This window comes from Tupaia chinensis, unplaced genomic scaffold, assembly GCF_000334495.1.
Source record: "Tupaia chinensis unplaced genomic scaffold, TupChi_1.0 Scaffold145685_1, whole genome shotgun sequence".
In the NCBI taxonomy this organism is placed as follows: domain Eukaryota; kingdom Metazoa; phylum Chordata; class Mammalia; order Scandentia; family Tupaiidae; genus Tupaia; species Tupaia belangeri.
This window is the reverse complement of record NW_006205542.1, coordinates 660,728-686,096: the sequence shown is the minus strand read 5'-3', so window position 1 is coordinate 686,096 and position 25,369 is coordinate 660,728. Positions and strand designations below refer to the sequence as shown.

At 38.9% G+C, this 25,369-nt stretch overlaps 1 protein-coding gene across 6 annotated transcripts in view; it reads right to left on the bottom strand.

Moving 5' to 3' along the window:
- SMAP1 (small ArfGAP 1) overlaps window positions 1–25,369 on the bottom strand; it is a 167,492-nt gene that overhangs the window by 17,590 nt on the left and 124,533 nt on the right. For all 6 annotated transcript variants that reach the window (XM_014584133.2, XM_014584130.1, XM_014584129.1 and 3 more), the window contains one exon: window positions 12,608–12,698. In XM_014584133.2, coding sequence (XP_014439619.1) covers window positions 12,608–12,698 — 91 coding nt within the window. The remainder of the gene's footprint in view (window positions 1–12,607; window positions 12,699–25,369) is intronic.

Sequence of the window (25,369 nt, the reverse complement as noted above, 5' to 3'; positions counted from 1 at the left end):
TTTTGCCATAGGGCGTGTGTGCTCGCCAGACAGACAGAGAGAGACAGAAAGCGAGAAATCACCCCCCAGGGGGGATGGTCACGCCGCAATCCCTTCTCCTCCATTCTCCTCTCAGGATCTTGGGCACGCACGCACACGCGCCCGGCGTGAGTTTTAAGCCACCGGGTCCGGGACACGAACCGCGGTCGACTACGTGGGAGTCCAGCGACATAGCCATTACGCTAACTGCTGGTTCCCTCGCACCTGGCATGATTTTCAACCCACAAGGTCCAGGACTCAAACCACAGTCAGCCATGTGGAAGTCCAGCAATGTAACCACTATGCCACCTGCTGACCCCAACCCTTTACATCGTAATAGCACACATTTAAACATTAATATTTATTTAAAGTCTATGTGTCAGGTATTTTGATCAATGCTATATAGAAAGTATCTCAATTTAATCCTCACATCGCTTACAGAGATTTGCAATAGAGTTTCAACAGATGTCTGCTGGTGCACCTGAAGAATTCAACTACTACAACCAGTTTGAGACACTTCTCGGCACTTCAGGCAGAAAAAGACGCCTCTACACTACCCATGGTTAAACTAGGTTATGTGGCTACTGACCTACTTCCTAAAAATGCCGCCTCAAGGAAAGGGGGCCTTTCGACAGCCCTAGTACAGTAGTTGGCTCGAGCTCCCTTCTGAGGCAATGAATGAATGAATCCCAAGTCCCACAGCCCAGCACCACCTCCACTGCGGGCCATATCACCCACACCTGGTCAGTTGTGCCTACTGACTCTGCCTCTCAAATGTTTCTCTACTCCCGGGGCTGCAAAGTGGCAGCTTTCCCAGGTGCCTTATCCTTTCCGTTTTTAGTTTTCAATGTTATCTGTAAATACTTAAGACAGTGATGTCCCAGTATGCTACAGGCCTCTTCTCTTCCCTCAGCACCATTTTCATAATTCAGAGCTTTTGCCCAGGCCCTCTGCCTCTGTCACCTGGAAAAAGAAAATGCAGCTGCCTCCTTCATTTAATGCCCAGCATAAAGCAAATGCTCCACAAATAACTGATGAACTGAAGTGCTTTCCAGACACAGGTTATGGAGGGATTTCTTGGAGACAGCAGAGCCATGGTGGGAAAAAACTAATAGTGAGGTGATTTTCCTCTTGTTGGGAGAAAAAGTGAAACAGTTAACATTACAGTTGAAAAGTACTAACGATCCCTGGTTACAAATCCCTTTTCAGTCCGCATCTACCTTACCACCACCAGCACGTGCGGCCCGAGCTGATCCTTCCCCGTTGAAAAGCTCCTTGCTGCTAATAACATGGGCTTGCTCCTCCTCCTCTCTTCCCACAGCCATCACTTCCATGACTATCTGCTGACAATTTTACAACCGCTTCTGAACCAGAACCACTACACCAGGGCTTCTTCTCTTCAGTGCATCAATTACAGTGAGGCTGGAGGCCAGATGGTGGCACAGCGGTAAAGTGTGACACTGCAAGGCTGACTCACATGGTGAGTTTGGTGCCTCGCTGCGGCCACAGCAGCACAACAACTACTCAAACAGGTCGGCCTCCTCCATCAGCCATGGAGGAGCTGGCAGGAGCCACTCCTTACTCTCCTGCAGTGTCCTGTCATAGCACCTGACAGGTACTTCAAGACTGTCTGCTCAATGATAAGATGTGATAGGTTTCAAATCATCGGACTTAACAGTGCATTTATCTGGATAGTTGTTTATCTTTCCCACTGTTACTCAAAAGGTGACCTCCATAATACATTAGTTTTTACCTGAAATAAATTTGCATAGTACAAAATGAACTGAATTCTCACCATTAATTCTCTTACAAATCCCATCTCTTCCCTCAGCATTAATTCTCTTGTCTTCCAGTTTCTAGACCTGTGACCCCATCCCCCAAATTTACTCCTATAAGCACACAGAGCTGCATTTGGTGGTATTTACTAGAATTCCATGAACTCTGCTGGTGCTCAATAAATATTAATTGAATTCATCCTTTACTTGAATGTCAGAGGCATTAGCTGGTCATAATCTATTTGCACAAATAATACAAAAATGTCAAAAAGCAACATGAGATTTTATGTATTACTAATCTAGTTTAAGGCAGATAAGAATGTGATTAGTAAATGGATGTTGTTTTCCATTACCATTTTTGACTGAGTGTGAACATTCAGCTTTGAGTACACCCTTGCTACAATAAAAACTGCCAAGTCTAATTCTTGGTTGGTAACCACCGAGGCGTCATACTAAGCAGGAATTAAAGGGGAAACCGCCCCGATGAAAGAAGGCTGCTCCATGAGATGCAGTGATGCTCTTCCTAATGGCCACGCTCCTTCTCAAAAGCTTCCTAAATTTTCAAATAGCTCAAAGAACTCTTTTCATTTTCCACTCAAGAAACCACTTAAAGCTTCTTTAACGAAAATGTTACTTGGAATGCCTTTGTAGTAATACACATGACTTGCTTTATGAAATGAAATAAACTCCCACATGTCTTACTTCATAAATTCAAGTCACAAGTATCCATTTGAAATATATTAACATTTTCAAGCTTTAAATTGTTTTCAAAATATTTAAAAACAGAAACGCCTGAGTGTTAAGTGGAGCTATTTATTTTTATTTTTCAGTTAATTTTTTATACTGTAAAATCCATGTAATAAGGCTAATTTGCTAAAGTAACTGACATGGCTTTAAAAGATGATCCTAATGTGTGTGCACTGTTTATCCCTCCCTTTCTAAGACCTTTCATGCTGCCAAGTCCACTGTGCAAGGAGGGAAACCCGCCTCTGCACATTTGTGCAGGCTAGTCAGCTTTTGAGCAGGGATGTTCTTATGAACAGGCACTAAAATGCAATGTAGGGGAAGCCCTGTGGTGCTACTTATCTTTCGAGAAACATGCAGACATTTACTTACAGCTGTTGTCTGAGACTGCTGAGAAATGGTTTAAGGAGTAAATTTTGTACAACAGTTTAAAATATATATACAGGGACCAGCAGTTGGAGTAATGGCTATGTCGCTGGACTCCCATGTAGTACACCGTGGTTTGAGTCCCGGACCCGGTGGCTTAAACTCATGCCGGGCGCATGTGCGTGCATGCCCAAGATCCTGGGAGGGGAATGGAGGAGAAGGGACTGTGGCGTGACCATCCCCCCAGGGGGTGATTTCTCATTTTCTGTCTCTCTGTCTCTCTGGCGAGTGCATGCACCCTGTAGCAAAAACCTCTCAAAAATAAATTAATTAATTAATCAAATTAAATTAAATATATATACAAAAAGGACTTCAAAACTAGTGGAAAACTGAATTAGAGTACAAGTTTACTATGGTACAAAAATTTTAAAATCCATGCAGTTTTTTCAAAATATGTATTTTTCTTGAACATTTAATGAATTAATTAATTTATCTATTTATGTGTTGCGATTTTCAAGCCACCAGGTCTGACACTAGAACCGCAGTCAGTCATGTGGGAATCCACCATCTTAACTACTATGCCACCTGCTGGCCCTCCTGAACTTTTTAAAGTTTTTTTTTTCTTTCATGATAGGTAGAAAGAAAAAAAGAGGAGAGAAACATGTGCCTTCAACAAGCTCCCTTGCTGTGATCTCCTACAGGCTTCCCAGCCAGCCAGGATCACAGTCACATGCTCCTGGAGTGTACAGCAGGCCAAGGAACTGAACCGCAGTGTTCTCTATGGATCCGGCTTCCCTGAGCAATGCACTACTGCTGTGCCCCATGAACTGCTAGAAGCCCCCTCACAGACATTTTAAACAATCAGTTCTCTCTCTCTCTCTACATATATATATATATACACATACACATCACACACACACACACACATATATACATAAACTATTTTATAGCCTCAAAAATAAGAAATATGTAAATATGAAACCAAATTGCATAAAACAAATTTCTTTGTACATGTTTTAAAAATGGTAACAAACTAGATTGCATTTAGAGCACCCAATCCCCTCATTTTTTTCTGCAAATCCTCCATAGGCCAAATACCACGCTTTGCGGTCACTGTTTCCATCTCTCTCCCTTGCTCTAAGGCAGTGGCTATTCACAGTCTAACCCAGCAAGAGTCCTATTCCGTGTTACTCCACATTAATTTAAATCCCTCCTCCACGCAACTTCAAAGGTCTGTGCCACCGATCTCCTCTGAGCTGGTGTTCAGAATGTAGTCTCATTACAAGGCGATGTGCAAATTTCTGTGCTAGATGCTTTCCATAAAGCACATATTTTTGGCAAACAACAGAAGCGTTCTTATTTCTGTTTCCCACATGAAGATGTTAAAGCTCATACAAGGTATTACCAATCCAATGCTCCCCTCATGACCACCAATTACTGATTTGACAAATGGGTCCAGTATCTATTTTGTGTGATATAATCTCACCTGGTAGTATTAATGCTTTATTTTCCACATAAGTGTTAATATGAGTCCTAGAAGCATACTACCCAGTCTAAATCCTGGTTTTGTAACCTCCTACCTTTATGACCTCAAGCAACTTAGTCTTTCTGTGACTCAGTTTTCTAATCTATAAAATGGCAATAATGATAGTTCACTAACCTCAGGTCTGTTGCAAAGATTCAGTGAATACCTATTAATATAAACACTTGAAACAGTGCCTGGCATATAGTTAGCATGATCTGTTTCTTAACATAAGATAACAATTTAATCAGTACTGGCTTAGACACCTTGTTTTGCTTTATCTGAAGAATTGAGATTAGACTTTGGAGTCAGACCTAGGTTTGAGTGAAACTCTATTTTATAGAAGCTGTGCCTTGGAAATTAATTTTTGTGAGTTTTAGTTTCCTTGTCTGTTTTTAAAAAAGGGAAAAGGATGTGTATGTATATATGCATGTGTGTGAAATACTCTTTACTCTAAAAGAGTTGCTGTAAAGATGAATGTGCAAATACTACAGACATAATGTCCCATCTGGGTGCTGCCTGCTAGTAAAAGCTACCTCCATTATGGTGGATTAATACTGTTTTCCTAGTCTCTCTTGCAACTAGAGTAAGGTGTCATAATCCTATTTTGACCAAGGGCACCATATCGATTCTGCTGGGGAATCCTCTGGAGAAGGTTTTCCTTACTGAGAAAAGAAACCAGTGAAAAACCATGCTTTGGGTGTGGTCCTATGAAGATCGGATGCTGTGAGGTGCACTATCCACTTGCTAACCAGCGGGGACAAACCCCAGATTTCGCCAATATTATCATGGGTGTAGCAAAATGAAAGGGGAGGACAGACTGGCTCCCCGAGTTCACTGTTGTACCACTGCATAGTCCCAAACCACTGTGCCTCGAGATTTCTCATCAAGTGAAACTAAATGCCCTTGTGTTTAAGTCATTGTTCAGCACTTCTGTTTTGTTATTTGCAGTAAGAAGTGGCCTTATCTGCAGTTCCTTTTCACTGTCTTTGCTGTCCTATCCATGAGCACATTCTATGGATGGTCTGTGCTATTTCGGCATTACTAAAAGATTTTCTCTTTTTTGCCCTTTTCTAGAGTTTGCAATATCATCCAGACACTTCTTCCTCCATCTGTGTCTGATGCCAGTTCTCCAACTGCCCTAACATGGTCTTAGGAACACTTATAAGTGTTGCCCATTGCCAGTTCTCTTACACCAATATACTCATGTATCTGCACTTTCTTTCCTATAAGGTGTGATTACAGAAATAAAACCATTTTTGAAGACTTTATTTTTTTCTATAGGGTACATGCACTTGAAAGAGAAAAAGGGTACGGGTGTGAGAAAGCTCTGTCACCCACGGGACAGCCACACCACAATCCCTTCTCCTCGGGATCTTTTGACATGCATGCACACACATCTGGTGTGTTTTCCAAACAGGTCTGGTACTCAAACTGCACAATTAGCCATATGGGATCCAGCAACATTAACTACCATGCCACCATGGCTCAACCTTCTTTAATTTTTTTTGGAGCGGTTTTTGCTATAGGGTGTGTGTGCTCGCCAGACAGACAGAGAGAGACAGAGAGACAGAAAGCGAGAAATCACCCCCCAGGGGGGATGGCCACGCCACAATCCCTTCTCCTCCATTCTCCTCTTGGGATCTTGGGCACGCACGCACACGCGCCTGGCCTGAGTTTTAAGCCACCAGGTCCAGGATGTGAACTGCAGTTTGCAACATGGGAGTCCAGCAACATAGCTATTACGCTAACTGCAACCTTCTTTTTAAAAGGAATCACAACGGTTCACTGAATATACTTTTCTAAACAGAAACAATGTAAGTTGTTATCAAGTTTTAAACCATATCTAAAAAACAAACTGTAGCATTCCTTTAAGCACTTTTGCTTTCTGTCCTTTACTCCTCTGCCTAGAACATGGGGATTTGCACACAGTCACAGATCTGGTCAAACACACAGCTCGCAGGACACTGATGGTTTTCCAGGACCACTGCCGTTAAGACTGCCATTCTTTTACTCAGTCATTCCCAAACATGTTTTACTTTATTGCATAACTATGAGAAATGGTTAGAAATGTCTCTGTAGAAACTTTCTGCTCTAAGGCAAGTGGACTGCTTTCTGGAGGTGTTTTATTCTTTGGTTTATTTGTGTACAGAAAATCTTTTGAAACAAAAATATTTAGAGAAAAAATAAGGAATGTGTTCATCTCTCTCATTACATAAAATTGAGGAATATGGGGGCAAATATATAAGTGAGTTGGATGAGCAGGTGGTATGTGGATGAGGCACTGGATTCCAACATGGCCGACTATGGTTTGAATCCTATACCTGGTGGTTTGCTTTCTCTCTCTCTCTCTCTCTGTGTGTGTGTGTGTGTGTCCAGTGAACACACATATCCTGTAACAAATTTTAAAAATAATGATAAATAACTAATTCCTTAAAAAATAAATAAGTGAGTTATATATTGATTAGCTACATTTCATTAGCCTAGTCTTGACCACTGTGAGTTAGTCTTTATTTCTGAAACACAAGCATGCATAAGCAATCTGAAATTTGCAAATGTGTTTCATAAACTTGCTCTTTGAGAATTTCAATTAAAAATTAAGGGAATCTCTATTCTCTACATTGTTCCATATTTATAATAATTTAAAGGTAAAATTTATGAAATGTTTAAGAGAATTTTCCATAGATTAAAGTAAGAAAGAATAAGAACAGATAAGGTCAAGTCAATTTTATTTAAACAGAGAATACAAAAACACAAGGCTGCATCCCTGAGCTAGATTTTCATCCCAAGGGTCATATCTGATTTTTAGTGAGGTGCTTTCTGAAGTATTGGGAGAAGGTGGTCCTTAGCAGTCCACGTCAGATGCACAAGTTTGTCCGGAGAGGACTCCTGATCGGTGCCTCCTGACAGGGGAGCAGTCTGCTCTGCAGTGTGCATACAGCGCATACATGGCAGAACAGAAACCCTATATCTACCTTTCCAGGAGAGCGAGCTGAACCTGTAAGGTCATGCTTAACTCCAGCAATGTATGATACTTCTCAAGCTTTATGCCTAAAGCACGTCCTCACTCTAGAAGAAACTATCTTCAGAGGTCTTATACCAAAACAAACAAAAAACAAAAACATTCACCACAGAATGGAAGTAGCCTAGGAGGACTGTTCTAACCAACTGCTAAGTCATACCGGTTTTTATTACTAAAAACACTAGGTAAAATCAACAAAAAGCAGACACTCGCTTAACAGAGTGATTCACAGTCCTAGAGTACTTAAAGGGAAATGAAAAGCACCACCTCTATATGTCCTAAAAGCAGATTTCAGTTTTTAAACATAAGAGGTACGTATTCAAGGCAAGATGTCTCTGACTCAAGTTTGGTGGATTCAGGGACTGTTCAGTCTGGTGCTTAAGTAAAGAGAGGTCCTAACACCCTAGGTAAGTTCCAGGACTACACAGTAGGTAATAATCAATATCTCACTCCACTTCTGGGATTAGAGAGTAGGTCACTAAAATAAAGAGTATTTCTACAGGATTCAAATAAAAATTAGCATCTAAACATGAAGCACCTATTGCACATATGACCAGAAATGTAAAGCAGGAGTCAGGGGACCAGCAGATGGCATAATGGTAACATCGCTGGACTCCCACGTAGTTGAGTGCAGTTCGAGTCCCAGACCTGGCAACTTAAAACACGCCAGACGTGTGCGTGTATGCCCAAGATCCCAAAAAGAAAATGAAGGAGAAGGGATTGTGGTGTGGCCATCCCACCAGTGGATGATTTATCACTTTTTTGTCTCTCTGTCCCTCTGTCTCTCCAGCGAGTTGCATGCACCCCACAGCAAAAATCTCTCTTGAAATAAATTTAAAAAAAAATTAACATAGGAGTCAGACACTACAGCCCACACCTGTTTTTGAAGTTGGCTGGAACACAGTCATGCTCATTTGTTTACACATGTGTTTATGGCTGTTTGCAGCCTACAATAGGAGGTGAGTTGTTCTAACAGGGAACTATTTGCAAAACCAAAAATAGTTTTTATTTGGCCCTTTTCAGAAAAAAATTGCTGACTTCTGCAAACACACACACATCTGCAGATACATATATATCACATTATGTTTGATCTTTGAATGGACAGTAGATTAGGAAAAGTGATCTGAAGAAAATAGGTTTAACTTGAGTTAGCAAGTTGAAATAAAGAGCAACAGCTCATCACAGTTCAATTTAAAAAAAAAAGGTCAAATTTCTTTTAAAAAAAAGCTATTACCCTATTATGAGACTATTAAGAATGATCTAGAAGCCCCCTATCGTTGGGATTCACAGTCTTCTGTGGCTTTGTAACTGAGCTATGTCTGCATTTTCTGTAAATGTCCTAAGATAATGCCTATTCTGGACTCATTCATATGGAGAGATCCTGTAAAAACGTCTGCATTATACCATGTATCACCTGCTCCCAAATCCCTACTGTGTTCCAATCTACAGGAGAAAACCAGGTGCCCTTAAGGGAGAATAGCTTGCTCCTGAGCAGAAAAGCAGTCTGATGCTCAAGGCAGACACCAATATCAGTCCAGATTTAGGACCACTGTTTTGGGCCTAAAGGGGCCTTTGATTCTGTCTGTATTCTCCTAAACTTTCATGAACACATAAAATCTCATGGTTAACATAATTTTTAAATATAAAAAAACTTTTTTTAACCTTGGCCATGTTATTTATTTAATAATTTCTTATTTACTTTTTTAAAGAATTTTTTAAGAATTATTTTATTTATATAATTTTGTTATTAGAATTTTTTTAAAAATGTGACTAGAGAGAGATAGAGAGAAAGGGAAGAAAGTGAGAAAGCAAGCCACCAGGTCCAGGACTCAAACCATGGTCACCCATGGGGGAATTCAGCACCTTAACCACCACACCACCTGCCAGCCCCTTCTTATTTACATTTAATTGTTCTAAATTAAAGAATGCAAGATACTAATAACCAGCACATGTGAAGAGTTGTATGTATTCTAGGTAAGTCACCTTCCCTTTCCCCTCTGCTAAAACTCCATTATCCAGATAAGTCCTTTTCTAACCCCGTCTGCCACCCTCCCATCTTTGGCACTCTTCCACTATATGTTTTAAAACCCACTGTCAGTCATCAATAACATCCTCCCCACCCCCCTCCCCCGCACTCCCCTGCCCCAATGTCCTAAACCTCTTCTCTAAATCTTCCCTTCACCTTCTTGCCGTAAATGAACCTTGGTTCACCACTGTTTCCCAGAACTTTTCCATCGTAAGAGAGCTGTCTCAGCTGATCCACAAGCCCAGGAATGAGAGAAATTAGTGTTAGTTGAGATTACTGAGATATTAGAGCTGTTTGCTAAGTAACATGGGCAGCAATAATGGATAGTTATAGAAACTGATAACCAAACACTAAATCTTTGGTAATAACTGAAATAGGATGGTAGGAGACAGCAAACACCAGAGGAACTTGAAGTTGGAGATAAAATATGTGATGGTGAAATGGTCGATAAACAGTAACCTGCAATAAATAACCTGGAAGGGAGAACTCATATCACATGACATTGTAGCAGACTTGCCACAGCTGACCCACAGACATGACAGTGAGAGCAATAATCCTCTATTGTAAACTGTTGGAATCTGGAGGTTACTTACTAGGCAGCATTACTGCAGTAGTAGCTGAGTATTTCAAGAGCCGGTCATCATGTTTGTCTACCAGATCTCATCCCCTCTTGACTGTTCAATGACATTGCTATAGCAATCTTTCCTTGTCCTGAATTATCAGATTTCCCTGCTCTACAAATTCATTCTCAACAGTAAACACCTTGTAAAGTCATTCTTTAAAAAAAAAAAAAGTTCTTTCCTGCCTGCATCCTCTTACAACTACCACTTAGCTTCTCTCCCCCTCTTTATGGCAGAACTGCTCTAAAGACCAGCATATAATCACTCCATTCTACTCCTTCCATTCTCTTTTAAAACCACACCGATCATGTTTACACTTCTATTATTCAAAAGTTACCCCTATCATCTATGTTGTGAATCCAATGACTAATTACAGTCTTTATTTTATTTGATACAACTGCTCATTCTCTCTTCTCCAAAGCCTTTTTCCTCCCTTGCTCTGCATTAATGTTCATGTATTTGCTGAGCTTTCCCCACAGTGAACTCTAAATCCTCCTACTGAATGAAAGCACAGCCACGTAATGACATGGCCAATGAAATGTTAGCGAAAATGATACATGTTAACATCAAAACAACCTTTAAGAGCTGACATGTGATTTGCCATGTGGTCTTTTCCTTTTGCCATACTGACCAGCTATGTTCTGGATCACGGACCAGCACAATGTGGCCTGCAGGCCAAATCTGAACCCCTGCCCTTTTTGTAGATAAAGTTTTAATGGAACACAGAAATGTCCATTCATTAATGTATTACCTATGATGAGTAGTTATGACAGAAATATTATGGTCCACAAAGTCTAAAACACTTACTTTCTGTCCCTTCATAGAAAACGTTTTCCAACTCTTGTTCTAATATATAGAGGATGCTCTGCCAGTTTGAGAACTAAAGTGGAGATGATGTGGAACACAGCATTAGCTACATTAGCTAATTTCAGATGGGCACAGCATTAGTGAGAAAGAAATTTTGTTCTGTAAGCCACCAATATTTGGGGGAATTTTGTTACCACAGTACAATGTAGCACATTCTGTTACAGAATTCTAGCCTGACTTTGCTTTAAAAATGGACACCACAGGGGCAAGCAGATAGCATGGTGGTTAGAACGGCTGGATTGCCACGTGGCCAACTGTGGTTTGAGTCCCATGACTGGAGGCTTGTTTTTCACTTTCTCTCTCTCTCTCTCTGGTGAGCAAATTAAAAATAAATAAATAAATAAAATAATAATAAATAAAATTAAATAAGTAATTCTTTAAAAAAAAAAAAGAATAGACACTACAGGGTACTGGTTTCCCTATTTCACCATTAGTAAACCAGATACTTAGATCAAAAAAGAAATAATGCCAGTAAAGGCAAAAATGTGTATAGTTTTAGAAATTTTCTTATTCCGGCAATCTTTTTTTCTTTCCTCTTTTTTATAGCAAAGAAATCAAATACAGAAATTATGAGGACTAGAATTCAACACAATTATATTTGCAGCCCCTGGGCTGAATCCCTATTTTCAAAATTACAGTTATTTTTTACATTTCTAATATACTACTTTTCACTATCATGAAAGAATTTTTACCTCCAGGGAGTATATTTGTATGACATACCAGCTTCCTGAGAAATGAATAAAACATTCAACTGTAATTCTTAAAACAGAAAACAATTTACTCAATAAGAACCAAGATCGAGTTTTTGCAAACCACTGTACGAAGTTTAACTCTAATTCCAACCAACTGCCTTTCCTTCTTTTCCTTCAGTTGTCAAGCCTTCCTCCAAACCAAAAAGTACTTTTTTAGTTAATGACTACACCAAAGTTCAGCTATCACTAAAAATAACCATTTGCTGAGCCAATTATTTTTAGTACAGGGGAAAATATATTAAGAAGAGTTGAGAATATCTGTAGACAAGCAGAGTATAAACTTGAGTGAAATCCTGTTCACTTGTCATATAGATAACATATATATCTGTCAGCCTGTAGAACAGGACATTAAAATGAGCAGTTCTTATTTTCATGCATGACTTGAATCTAGCCATTAGATTTAGGTATGAAACAAGTTGTTTCATTTTTCCAAAATTAAAATTTATTTTAAAGTGCCATATTTTACAATAAGGCTACTGTAGAATAATTTTCTAAGGGGAAAAATCCCCCAAAAAACTAAAAATAAATAAATAAATAAAAAAATTTAAAAAAAATTGAGAAAGACAGAAAGAGAGGAAGGGGGGAGGAAAAAAAAAAAAAACCCTCTTTATTTAAATGTTAAAATGTCACATCTACCGAGCCTTTGAAGGTTACTTTGATATCTCCTTTTCCCTAAGGAACTCATTACTTGTATTTCAGTGAAGACCGTACTGACAGACACTGACCCCCTTATTAAAGATTTCCTTTTTGGGGAAACTCAGCAAACTAATCATATCATTTTAAAAGTTAGCTAACAGGTATCTGTTGGCATACTGCAGATAACGTCATTATATTCATCAAGTAAAGGTTTCAATTGTTATGTATCTTTAATACTGACTTATTTTTTATTACTTACCAAGTCCTAAAAGATCAACAGTAGGTTCTGCAGCTTTTTTAGGGCTGGTACTTTTTTTAGGTTCCAATTGCTGATCTTCTTTCTTCTGTAGCTTTAAAGTAAATAATCAGATTTATCAATTTTTCAAAAAAGAAATTGAACAATCTATTAAAAGCCCAAATTTATTATGCATATTTTTGGTAAATTTAGTGTAAGGATGTCTAGAGCATTTATTATTATATTAAAAAATAAGTAAGCATGATCACTGAATTTGCAATGACAATTCTTATATACGGGGACCTGAAAGTAGTAAAGAAACAAATTTAACTCTTAATATAATTGTTCATGGCCATTACATCCTCTGTGAGAGATAAACTTTTTTAAAGAAATGTATTTCATAACACCGTCCTGACTGCTGTTAATATACTGTGTTAGCAAAGGCTGGGGAAGGCCTAGGATTCTTCGTGAACACACTGTCACTCCCATGGCCCATGCAGTTGACATGTGACACACCAAAATAGCTTACTGATGCTATTTGTTATATTTTTCTCCTGAGTCTGCACTGTTAATTACTTTTTAAATATAGCATTTTTTTTTTAAGAGAGATTTTTGCTATAGGGCATGTGTGCTTGCCAGAGACACAGAAAGCGAGAAATTACCACCAGGAGGCGTGGAAGGGAACGGAGGGGGCGGGGGTTGTCAATGCGGCAATCCCTTCTCTTCCATTCTCCTCTCAGGGTTTTGGGCATGCATGCATAAGTGCCCAGAGTGAGTTTTAACCTGCCGGGTTCGGGACTCAAATCGCAACTATAGAGTCCACCTTTGTCACCATTAAGCCATCTGCTGGTCCCTTGAATATAATACTGTTTTTAGTACACAGGAGCTTCAGTTCCATAGTCCAAACTCTCTTTAAACTTTCTCACACACACAAAAAAGTAGTAGAAGACAGGAAGAAAAGACCTACAGTTACTGGAATCTCAATTCTAAAGCATTACTTTCAAAGTAAGAAAATAAAAGTCATTCACTTGTACATATCTCAAACCACTCCTATCGTTTCTTCTACAGCTACTTAAAGAACCTGTAATGTAGTTCTTCTATTAGTTTGCTTCTTGTGAGCTACTACAAATATATCATTTCTAAGGATATGTATCTACCCTTATTTGTTTTTTAGTCTCTACTGTCTTCAGAATGTTTCTAAGCAATTAACCTGTTAGCACAGATACTAATTCGTTAATATACTTTTCAAATACATAATTATCAATCTGTAACCACATACAATTTTAAGAAGTTTGACATAATCCATTTCACATTCTCTATTCTTTCACTTTTCAACCTCCAATATAGTTTATATCTTGCTCAGCAAAAGGATTCTGAAATATTTCAAAGAAAGGAAAGATTACAGCAACAAAGGAAGTAATTCTTTTCAATTACTAAAACTGCCTGAACATTCATTCACTCACTCACTGGACAACCCATATTACTGTAAGCATTCCAATCTTTTTTTTGGAGAGGTTTTTTTCACTATAGGGCGCGTGCGCTCGCCAGACAGACAGAGAGAGACATAGAGACAGAAAGCGAGAAATCACCCCCCAGGGGGGATGGTCACACCGCAATCCCTTTTCCTCCATTCTCCTCTCGGGATCTTGGGCACGCACGCACACGCGCTCGGCGTGAGTTTTAAGCCACCAGGTCCGGGACGCGAACCGCGGTCGACTACGTGGGAGTCCAGCGACATAGCCATTACGCTAACTGCTGGTTCCCAGCATTCCAATCTTTGAGAGAATCTCAAGATCAAGGGGACACAGCATGCAAACTTTAAATATTCCAGGGCAGACTCATAGCAGCTTTCTGGGGTAGGTCTTCATTGGTCAAAACCCTGCCTGTAATATTCTGGAGAGTGTCTTATGCTTAGAAGACACTTAGAAATTGAATCTGTGCTTTAGTTTCATTTAAAATCAGAAAACTATGAAGTTGAAAATAAACTTAGATAATCCAGCCAAACTCATTCATCCTGCAAATTAACTGAGGCTCAGATGTTATATGCCACCCAAACTTCAAAGTCTTAGGTAACATATTTTCTTGAATTATCTTCCATGAAAAGAATAATGAGACAGAAAGCAAACCAGTCAGGGACCCCTTCCTATTCACATTCTATGGCCTAAGAACTGGGAACTGCTTTAGGATGAAAAAAAAAAATTTTTTTTTTTTAATTCAAATCCAAATCCTTGATTTTAATGTACTCTGCCACCAAAATCTTGGGTCATCAGGACAGTCATGATGCATTTTTGCATAGAAAAACATAAAAAAATACACCACTAATTTCTCGATGACCTCATAGAACTATGTTTTAACATACTGCTGAGTCTGAAACTGACTCAAAGAAAAAGCCAAATTGGACAGTATAGAGAAATAAGTAATTTTCTGAAACTTGTAATTCTAAGCCTCCATCTCTAGAACTATAGCAATCTGGAAAATATCTTTCCAATATCTTTCTTTCTAGATGTTCACACATCTACCTGTATCCTAAAAGCTTCTCTTCTTCCTAAGACTTTAATTGCACCTTAGTTTAAATGAGTGTTCATCAACCATTTCCATAGAAAACTGTGTAACAGAGAACATATGTATAGTCATACAGAGTAAAGAGAAACTTTAAGCTAAAGTTACAGAATATTCTACACAGCTTATTGAAAAGTATAGGTATGGCCCTCCAGTGGGTTTTGAAATTTATGGACTACAAGTAGAATTTTTTTAATTATGTAAAAAAATGAAATATTTCAAAAACTAATGCACCATACAAAGTAAAGGTTCATGAATTCATAAACTGTTGTTTCACACATTTGCATACACATGAGCACAAATCTGGATCATAATGTAAAACACATTTCATACCAGAGTGATAGACTGATAAACGCTGCTCTAAAGATAGTCTGCTACTTTGCTCCTACGATGGATCAAATTAGGAGTAAGGAATGTCTAGGCCTTAAATATTACTACTACAAGAAAGTCAACAACTCTGACATAAATTACCCTTAGAATTGACATCTGATAGGCTGTCCACAAATCAAAAAGGCAAAGCGGTTAATCACTTTGTTAGCTTCTGTGTATTCCTCCCTCCTCACATCTTGCTGAGGCAGTAACCTGAATACATTGCTGTCGGGCAAAGGTAACTTCAGAGATTATTTTTCTTTGTCTTCATAGCAACAAGTACTTCAGATACATTAGTGAGAGCTACAAATACTGAATTCAGATGATACTTTTCATTCATAAATGTAAACATAAGAAATTAATCTCTTTTTATTTTTAAACATTCAAGGACAGATACACCAAAGCACCAAACTATTGGTGGCGTAATGGTTATGGTGCTGGACTTCTATATAGCCAACTGCAAATCAAGTCCTGGCCCTGGTGGCCTGAAAAAACACACTGGGCGTGTGTGCGTGCATGCAAAATCCAAAGAGGAGAATGGAGAAGAGGGGACTGAGGCATGGCCATCCTTCCCCAACCCTGTGCCCTACGACAAAAATCTCCCTTTAAAAAAAAAGAAATCTTTCTAAAAATCTAGAAAAAGTAACAAATACTTAATCTTATGGTGCAAAATAGCCATAAAAAGCTATTAATTTTTCGTACAATTTTCCTGACTTTTCAATGAAAATAAAAAATTTATTCTTATTTATATATATAGTTTTTTGTTTGTTTGTTTTTAATTCCCATGCTTTCTCTAGAGACAGAGACTGGAGACTAGGAGAGAGGATGAGAAAGCATCCGAAGCCCCTGTGGGAGACAGTCAGGCTGTAATCCCTTCTCCTCCATTTTTCCTTCCTGTTGGGATTTTGGGCATGCATGTGCATGTATCTGGCTTGTTTGTGTTTTTTTTTTTGAGAGATTGTCGCTATAGGGCGCGTGCACTCGTCAGACAGAGAGAAGACAGAGAGACAGAAAGCGAGAAATCACCCCCTGGGGGGGATGGTCACGCCGCAATCCCTTCTCCTCCATTCTCCTCTCGGGATCTTGGGCATGCACACACACGCGCCTGGCGTGAGTTTTAAGCCACCGGGTCCGGGACGCAAACCTCAGTTGACTACGTGGGAGTCCAGTGACATAGCCATTATGCTAACTGCTGGTTCCCTATCTGGCTTGTTTTTCAAGCCACCAGGTCCAGGGCTTGAACCATGCAGTCAACCATGTGTGATTCAGCTGCCTTAACCACCATGCCACCAGCTGGCCCTATAATTATTTTTATAGGTCTCTGTGTAAAGTCACAAGGAGAAAGGATTTATTTTCCTAGTCTTAGTAATAACAAATAAAAATGTATTCAGGAGGCAAAGAAAACCTTAATTACATACTGTTCTTTTAAGGGTTCAAAACCACCTAAAATATGCAACCCCTTAAAACAAAGATACACATATAGATCCAATGTTTATAAAACAATTTTCAAATATGTCTATGGGTGAAGCCAAAATCAAAAAAGTACCTGCGAGCCATTAAATCATGTTCCCTGCCACGGCTACACAATACTGTCATACTGTAAAAGCTGACATGACAGCTACTCAGTTTCTGAATAAGGAGGAAGATTAGGGATGGCCTCTAATATTGGACTAGGAAAAGACAGTTGAAATAAAATATCTCCTTTCTTTGCCACATTATACAATCTAGCATTTCAAAACCGACAATTTAAAAAGATTAAAACTAAATCTCATGAAATAAGATGGGAAGTTCAGAATAATTTTTCTTCTTTTCCCTCATTATATTATCTGTAGCAACAGACAACATTGCTCTAAATAACCTGGATTTACCAAAAGGAAGCAACAGTATCCTGTGTTCACCCTGAAAACCCTGTCTCAGGCCATTCTGAAGTTGACTCAGTTTCTACAGCAAAGTATATTTGCTCCTTTCTTTATTGCTAACATATATCACCAATGCTAATATTCACAGAGGAACTATAAGCAGATTTCCAAAATGTACTTCAATGAAGCACTCTGGTTAACACATGTGCAACAGATTATGCCTTCCTGACAAGCTCTTCTTTTTTTTTTTTTCAATGTTACTAGTATTTCTTTTTTTTTCTTTTTCTTTTTCTTTTTTGGAGAGGTTTTTGCTATAGGGCATGTGCACTCGCCAGACAGACAGAGACAGAGAGACAGAAAGTGAGAAATCACCCCCCAGGGGGGATGGTCACGACGCAATCCCTTCTCCTCCATTCTCCTCTCGGGATCTTGGGCACGCACGCACATGTGCCCGGCGTGAGTTTTAAGCCACCGGGTCTGAGATGCGAACCGTGGTTGATTTCGTGGGAGTCCAGTGACATAGCCATTACGCTAACTGCGGTCCCCCTGACAAGATCTTCTAAAATGAAAAAATCTTCAAGAACATGTTTGAGTTCTTCCAGATTTGCTTATATTTTATTTAATTTAGTCATATTTATCAAATATTTTCAGAAAGTAAAGGTGGTAGTCATTAAGAACGAACAATATTAATTCATAAACTAGTACCTTTATACCGCTGCTTTACAGCATACCTACTCGCGTGTACTTGGCACAGAATAGCAAGATAAAATTTTAGATTGACAAAATGGAGTTATCATGTATACAGGGTGCATAGTATCTTAAAGCTAAATTTTAAAAGATTTAAGAATAAAATGCTATTATCTTCTTAGAATTTATGGGCAGGGATCACTAAAGTGTGAGAACGGGAAAGCAACACCTTGATGCCCATGTCTTCCCTCAGGTAACTGTTACGCTTTTGATATTTCACACAGAAGGCAGCATACACAGAATTGTTCCATTTTAAATTCTCTTGCTACTGAAAACACTACATAGGGAATTTGCCTTTTATTAAGTGAGGAACGCAGTCGACTGTGAGTGGATAAAATTACGCAATCTATAATTTATTAAACAAAATCTTCTAACTGGCAAGAACATAGGTTTACTTAGATAAAGCAATTTTATAAAATGCAATTTCCTTAGATTCATATTGAGCAGATGTCTCATTCAAATTATTAAAGCTTTTATTAGCAGAAGCTTCACCACCCAATCTTTTTGTGATTCATAACATCAGTCCACAGAATATAATTGAATCAAAGACTATTTAGTTTCCAGCTCCTAGATTTACCACCACTTCCAATGCCTTTAAATAAGACACACTAGCTGAGCCTCTAGAATGTGATTCACTATTCTTTAGTTGGCCAGTTACTGTAGATAAAAGCATTAATATATATTATAACAATAGGAAAGCTATACAACTTTCTAAGCTCTAGAGATAATTATTCAAAATTTGCTTTAAAAACTGACTACATCTCAAATTATAATGTAGCTAGTATATCTATAATCTACAGCTTCCTCTAACAATGACAGAATCATATAAGCAGAAGGGATATAAAATCTATTATGTTCAATACCTTCATCTTAAAGAAATTAAAGTGACATGATTTGTCAAGGGCTCCATAAGTGTCCATAGCGCCAGATGTTAATCTCCTGATAGGGTTTCTTCCCCCGGCACCATTATTGCCTTTTGCTGAATAATTTCCACTTATCACAAATTAGATTTAAAAATAAATATTTACCCAATGCTTAACAATTCATGCATACCATTCTTCCAACAGTTCAAAGAGAAACTGTGATAAAGGAACCACAATTTGACTAGGGACCAGGGCAAATATGAAAGTTGTTTCAACTCAAGGAAGTCTACAAAGACCACATGACAGGTGTTAAGGGGCTATGACGTTCAAAGGTGATGGTGGTCGTGGGATGATTAGGATTTTATAAGGGTAGTGACATCTTCAGGTGTGTAGGAAAGATAAGGAAATCCCATAGGAGGCATCAAGGGTACCATATGAAGAAAACTGACTGTGGGAGAATGGGAGAGAGACCTGACAGTGGCTGTATCTGACTCACACACAGCTCTAGGTGTCAGTATGTAATACAAGATCTATCAGAAAAGTTTCATTTTATTTTATTTCCACAATGTGAGAGGACCTAAATAACCGACTAGAGCTCGTATTCAGACAGGCCACAAATTTTAGTGCAAAGAAAGCTAACAGGCCTCGGGAAATGTGCCGTGCACATGAACGGTACTGAGGAAGACGAAACGACCACCAGTTCCGCAGCTGTGAAGGTGCATTGTGGCTGTGCGGTGGTCGGGACGATATTTTAGAAAATTGTTTATCTACTGTCCCACTAGTACTTGAAATCAGAAATGTATTTTCTAACGAGTTACAACACACAATTCCCAGAACAGTATTTCATCTGAGTGCCTGTTAAAATTGTCAGAGTAGGTTTACCTTTACTAACATTTCTAGTAAAACTTCATGAATGATGAGTTACTCAAAAGCTGCTGGGTTGTATATCATCATATATTCTATACAAGCAGAAAAGGAATTCAAAGACTGTATCATTCACAATCTTTATTCATTAGAGCCACTGACTATGTGTTTTGAATACAATAAAAATCACTCAGTATCTTACATTCCTACTATAGATTAATAGCTACATTTAGTACATATGGGTTTTCTTTCAGAACAGAATTATACAATCTCGTTTAAGATTGTATAAGGAGGAAAAAGTTATCACTGTCAGAGACTGAGGTCAGGATCTGTGGAACTGGAGTCCTGGGGTCATTCAGTATCCTTTTAAGCTCACACACCTCCTGTTTCCTCAGCTGAAGGTTAAGAAGCTTAGACTAACCTGCTTATGTCCTCACTGGCTCTAAAACACCAAGAGTCTGCAAATAAAGTCTAGTATAGGCATTAAGTTTCTCCTGTCTCTATCAACACCCTAAGGGCCTGGGTCTATATGGACTCACCAAGGACTGTACACATCCCCATATAACCTATGGGCTACTGAGTAACAATCTTCAGTGCAGGAAAACACCTTTCGAGATGGCAAAACACATATAGGTATTGTAGAGTGTATCACTAAAGGATATAAATTAGTCAAGCTATCAGTACTGTATTAATTTAATGTTTTTTAAACTGCAAAAACCGGCAGTACAAGCAGTAGGGGGCTGTTTCTTGATGCTGGAGCCATATGAGAAGGCTCTGGGTTCACACCCTGGTTCTGTCTGAACATGCCTGTAATGCTGGCTGAAGTCAACTTAGTTTCTACAGCAAAGTATATTTGCTGCTTTCTTTATTTATAACATATAAATATGGTGTGAGGACCCTGTTAAAGGTACCCAACCCTCTCTCCCATCCCTTAAAAGAATAAGTGAAAGCAACTTAAAAAAAGAAAAACTGCAGAGATGTATTAACAATTTACTCTCCAAGATCTCTTTGCTGTAATAGCAACAGATAATACTTTTTTACAGTATCTTCTATATTTTGGGCAAATACATTCCAGTATTATAAAGGTGGCTTTTATCTTCCCCTTAATTTTAGGAAGTTTCCGTAAGGGAGATTATTAAAAGTATCACCTAGAGAAAGAAAGTACACTGAACACTAAGCTGTTTATATATTTTATTGGCTCGCTCAAGGCTGTGTTACAAGGAGGACTTGATAGCTCTGGTCTCTGTTCATACAACACTCCCTCTGCATAGGAAGGCCATAAGATAACTATTTGCATTACAAGCAAAATAAACAGCCAAATCTATACTTCTCTCTTGGTCTTAAGAAGCAATTACCCTTCAGTACCCTTCACTCTCTAAACTGTGTCAGTCTTCATGTTCACATTGCCCAGCAACACAATCATCAAAAGTACATCTTTTGTCCATCATCATTTTCCACGAGAACTGCTTACTGAACTGACTGTCATTTGTTCAATAACGAAGCTTCCATATACTCCGCACCTTCTAGGCACTGACATTCTAGATCTCGCATTTTAGGGTAAGAGAGAGAGGGGCGGGAGCACAGAAGAAACAGATAATAAAACAAATATTGATAAATAAAACAATGGAGTGATGACTGTAACAGGGTAACTTAAAATAGAGTGCTATAATCAAGAATAACTACAGGTTTGGAATTAGATGCTTAGGGTAGGCCTTGCTAAGGTATTGTTTAAAGTGAAATCTGAATGACAAGAAACCACCCATGAGGAGATTAAGAAAAAAGTATCCCAGGAAGGGCAAAGAGTGCAAAGGTCTTGGGATCACAATGAGCCAAACTTACTCTAGGATCAGAAAAAAGGAATGGCTAATGCAGAGCTAATAAGAGAGAGAAGGGCAACAAGCACAGGTGTAAGGCTCTAATGTTCAAGGCTTTAGAGCAGACGTCCCATAGGGAGCCACTGTGAAGTGTAAAGCAAGAAAGTAACATCATCTGACTTACCTGTACAAAGATAAATTTGAGCAAAAGAGAAAACAGAAGGCTAGGCAGAGATCAGGAAAGAAACAATGGTGGCTCTGATTTGACTGGAAACAGAGAAGGAGGAAGATACAGTTATTTGGATTGCCTGATGGAAGTGATGTGTGCACAGAGCTGAAGCCAAGAACCACCTAGGTCAGCTCAGATTTTTGCTGAGTACCTTGTAGAGTTGGCTAATGATGTGGTTTCTTGAGATGGAGAAAGCAGACAGAGAAAGCTCAAGTGCTCTGTTTTGGCCATGTTCAGTCAAAGACATCTGTTTATGGAGGTGACAAATATACAGCTGAACACACACTGTCTAGGGTTTTGGGGGGTAGGTCAAGCCAAGAACACAGATCTAGAAATTGCCAGTGTGTCTTTAATAGTTAAAGCTATGGGACTGGTTGAGCAAAGTTACACACAGAGAAAGAGGCTCGAGAAACACATTAAGCTCATGTGCATGCCCAAAATCCTGAAAGGAGGGCGAGCTGGAGAAGATGGGATTGTGTTATGACCAGCCCTCATGGGTATGCTTTCTCACTTTACTTTTCTCTCTCTGTCCTGGGAGTACATTTGCCTTCTAACATTTTTTTTTAAGTGTAAACAATGGCCAAAGATGACCCTTTCAAAAAAAGGGTGCCCAGTACTGAACTGAGATCCTTCAACATTTTGAGGTCTGACAGAAATGAAGCCAACAAAGGATACTTTAAAAGAAGTAGCCAAGGGGCAGCAGGTGGCATGATGGTTAGGTTGCTGAACTCCAACATGGCTGACCATGTTTGGGCCCTGGACCTGGCAGTCTGCTTTCTCATCCCCCCATCTCTCTCTGATGACTATAGCGAGTTAAATAATAATAATAAATTAAATAAATAAATCTCAAAAAATAAAAAGAAAGAAAGAAATAGCCAATGATGTGAGAATAAAACCAGGACAGTGGAGTCCATGAAAACAAAGACAAGAAAGATAAGAACAGTGAAAAATCCACAGGCTCTGGCAACATGGAAATAAAAGGAGATACTGACCTGCAAACAGAAACTAGAGGAAATGAAATGAGGTGAAAACCTTGAATAAGAAAGTGCAGGGCCAGTCTGTGGCATGGTGGTTGTGGTTGTTGGACCCCATGTGACTGACTGCACAGTTCTACGGACAGACCTGGAGGCTTGAGAAACACATTAAGCTCATGTGCATGCCCAAAATCCTGAAAGGAGCGCGAGTTGGAGAAGATGGGATTGTGACATGACCAGCCCGTTTCCACTTATCACAAATTAGATTTAAAAATAAATATTTACCCAATGCTTAACAATTCATGCATACCATTCTTCCAACAGTTCAAAGAGAAACTGTGATAAAGGAACCACAATTTGACTAGGGACCAGGGCAAATATGAAAATTGTTTCAACTCAAGGAAGTCTACAAAGACCACATGACAGGTGTTAAGGGGCTATGACGTTCAAAGGTGATGGTGGTCGTGGGATGATTAGGATTTTATAAGGGTAGTGACATCTTCAGGTGTGTAGGAAAGATAAGGAAATCCCATAGGAGGCATCAAGGGTACCATATGAAGAAAACTGACTGTGGGAGAATGGGAGAGAGACCTGACAGTGGCTGTATCTGACTCACACACAGCTCTAGGTGTCAGTATGTAATACAAGATCTATCAGAAAAGTTTCATTTTATTTTATTTCCACAATGTGAGAGGACCTAAATAACCGACTAGAGCTCGTATTCAGACAGGCCACAAATTTTAGTGCAAAGAAAGCTAACAGGCCTCGGGAAATGTGCCGTGCACATGAACGGTACTGAGGAAGACGAAACGACCACCAGTTCCGCAGCTGTGAAGGTGCATTGTGGCTGTGCGGTGGTCGGGACGATATTTTAGAAAATTGTTTATCTACTGTCCCACTAGTACTTGAAATCAGAAATGTATTTTCTAACGAGTTACAACACACAATTCCCAGAACAGTATTTCATCTGAGTGCCTGTTAAAATTGTCAGAGTAGGTTTACCTTTACTAACATTTCTAGTAAAACTTCATGAATGATGAGTTACTCAAAAGCTGCTGGGTTGTATATCATCATATATTCTATACAAGCAGAAAAGGAATTCAAAGACTGTATCATTCACAATCTTTATTCATTAGAGCCACTGACTATGTGTTTTGAATACAATAAAAATCACTCAGTATCTTACATTCCTACTATAGATTAATAGCTACATTTAGTACATATGGGTTTTCTTTCAGAACAGAATTATACAATCTCGTTTAAGATTGTATAAGGAGGAAAAAGTTATCACTGTCAGAGACTGAGGTCAGGATCTGTGGAACTGGAGTCCTGGGGTCATTCAGTATCCTTTTAAGCTCACACACCTCCTGTTTCCTCAGCTGAAGGTTAAGAAGCTTAGACTAACCTGCTTATGTCCTCACTGGCTCTAAAACACCAAGAGTCTGCAAATAAAGTCTAGTATAGGCATTAAGTTTCTCCTGTCTCTATCAACACCCTAAGGGCCTGGGTCTATATGGACTCACCAAGGACTGTACACATCCCCATATAACCTATGGGCTACTGAGTAACAATCTTCAGTGCAGGAAAACACCTTTCGAGATGGCAAAACACATATAGGTATTGTAGAGTGTATCACTAAAGGATATAAATTAGTCAAGCTATCAGTACTGTATTAATTTAATGTTTTTTAAACTGCAAAAACCGGCAGTACAAGCAGTAGGGGGCTGTTTCTTGATGCTGGAGCCATATGAGAAGGCTCTGGGTTCACACCCTGGTTCTGTCTGAACATGCCTGTAATGCTGGCTGAAGTCAACTTAGTTTCTACAGCAAAGTATATTTGCTGCTTTCTTTATTTATAACATATAAATATGGTGTGAGGACCCTGTTAAAGGTACCCAACCCTCTCTCCCATCCCTTAAAAGAATAAGTGAAAGCAACTTAAAAAAAGAAAAACTGCAGAGATGTATTAACAATTTACTCTCCAAGATCTCTTTGCTGTAATAGCAACAGATAATACTTTTTTACAGTATCTTCTATATTTTGGGCAAATACATTCCAGTATTATAAAGGTGGCTTTTATCTTCCCCTTAATTTTAGGAAGTTTCCGTAAGGGAGATTATTAAAAGTATCACCTAGAGAAAGAAAGTACACTGAACACTAAGCTGTTTATATATTTTATTGGCTCGCTCAAGGCTGTGTTACAAGGAGGACTTGATAGCTCTGGTCTCTGTTCATACAACACTCCCTCTGCATAGGAAGGCCATAAGATAACTATTTGCATTACAAGCAAAATAAACAGCCAAATCTATACTTCTCTCTTGGTCTTAAGAAGCAATTACCCTTCAGTACCCTTCACTCTCTAAACTGTGTCAGTCTTCATGTTCACATTGCCCAGCAACACAATCATCAAAAGTACATCTTTTGTCCATCATCATTTTCCACGAGAACTGCTTACTGAACTGACTGTCATTTGTTCAATAACGAAGCTTCCATATACTCCGCACCTTC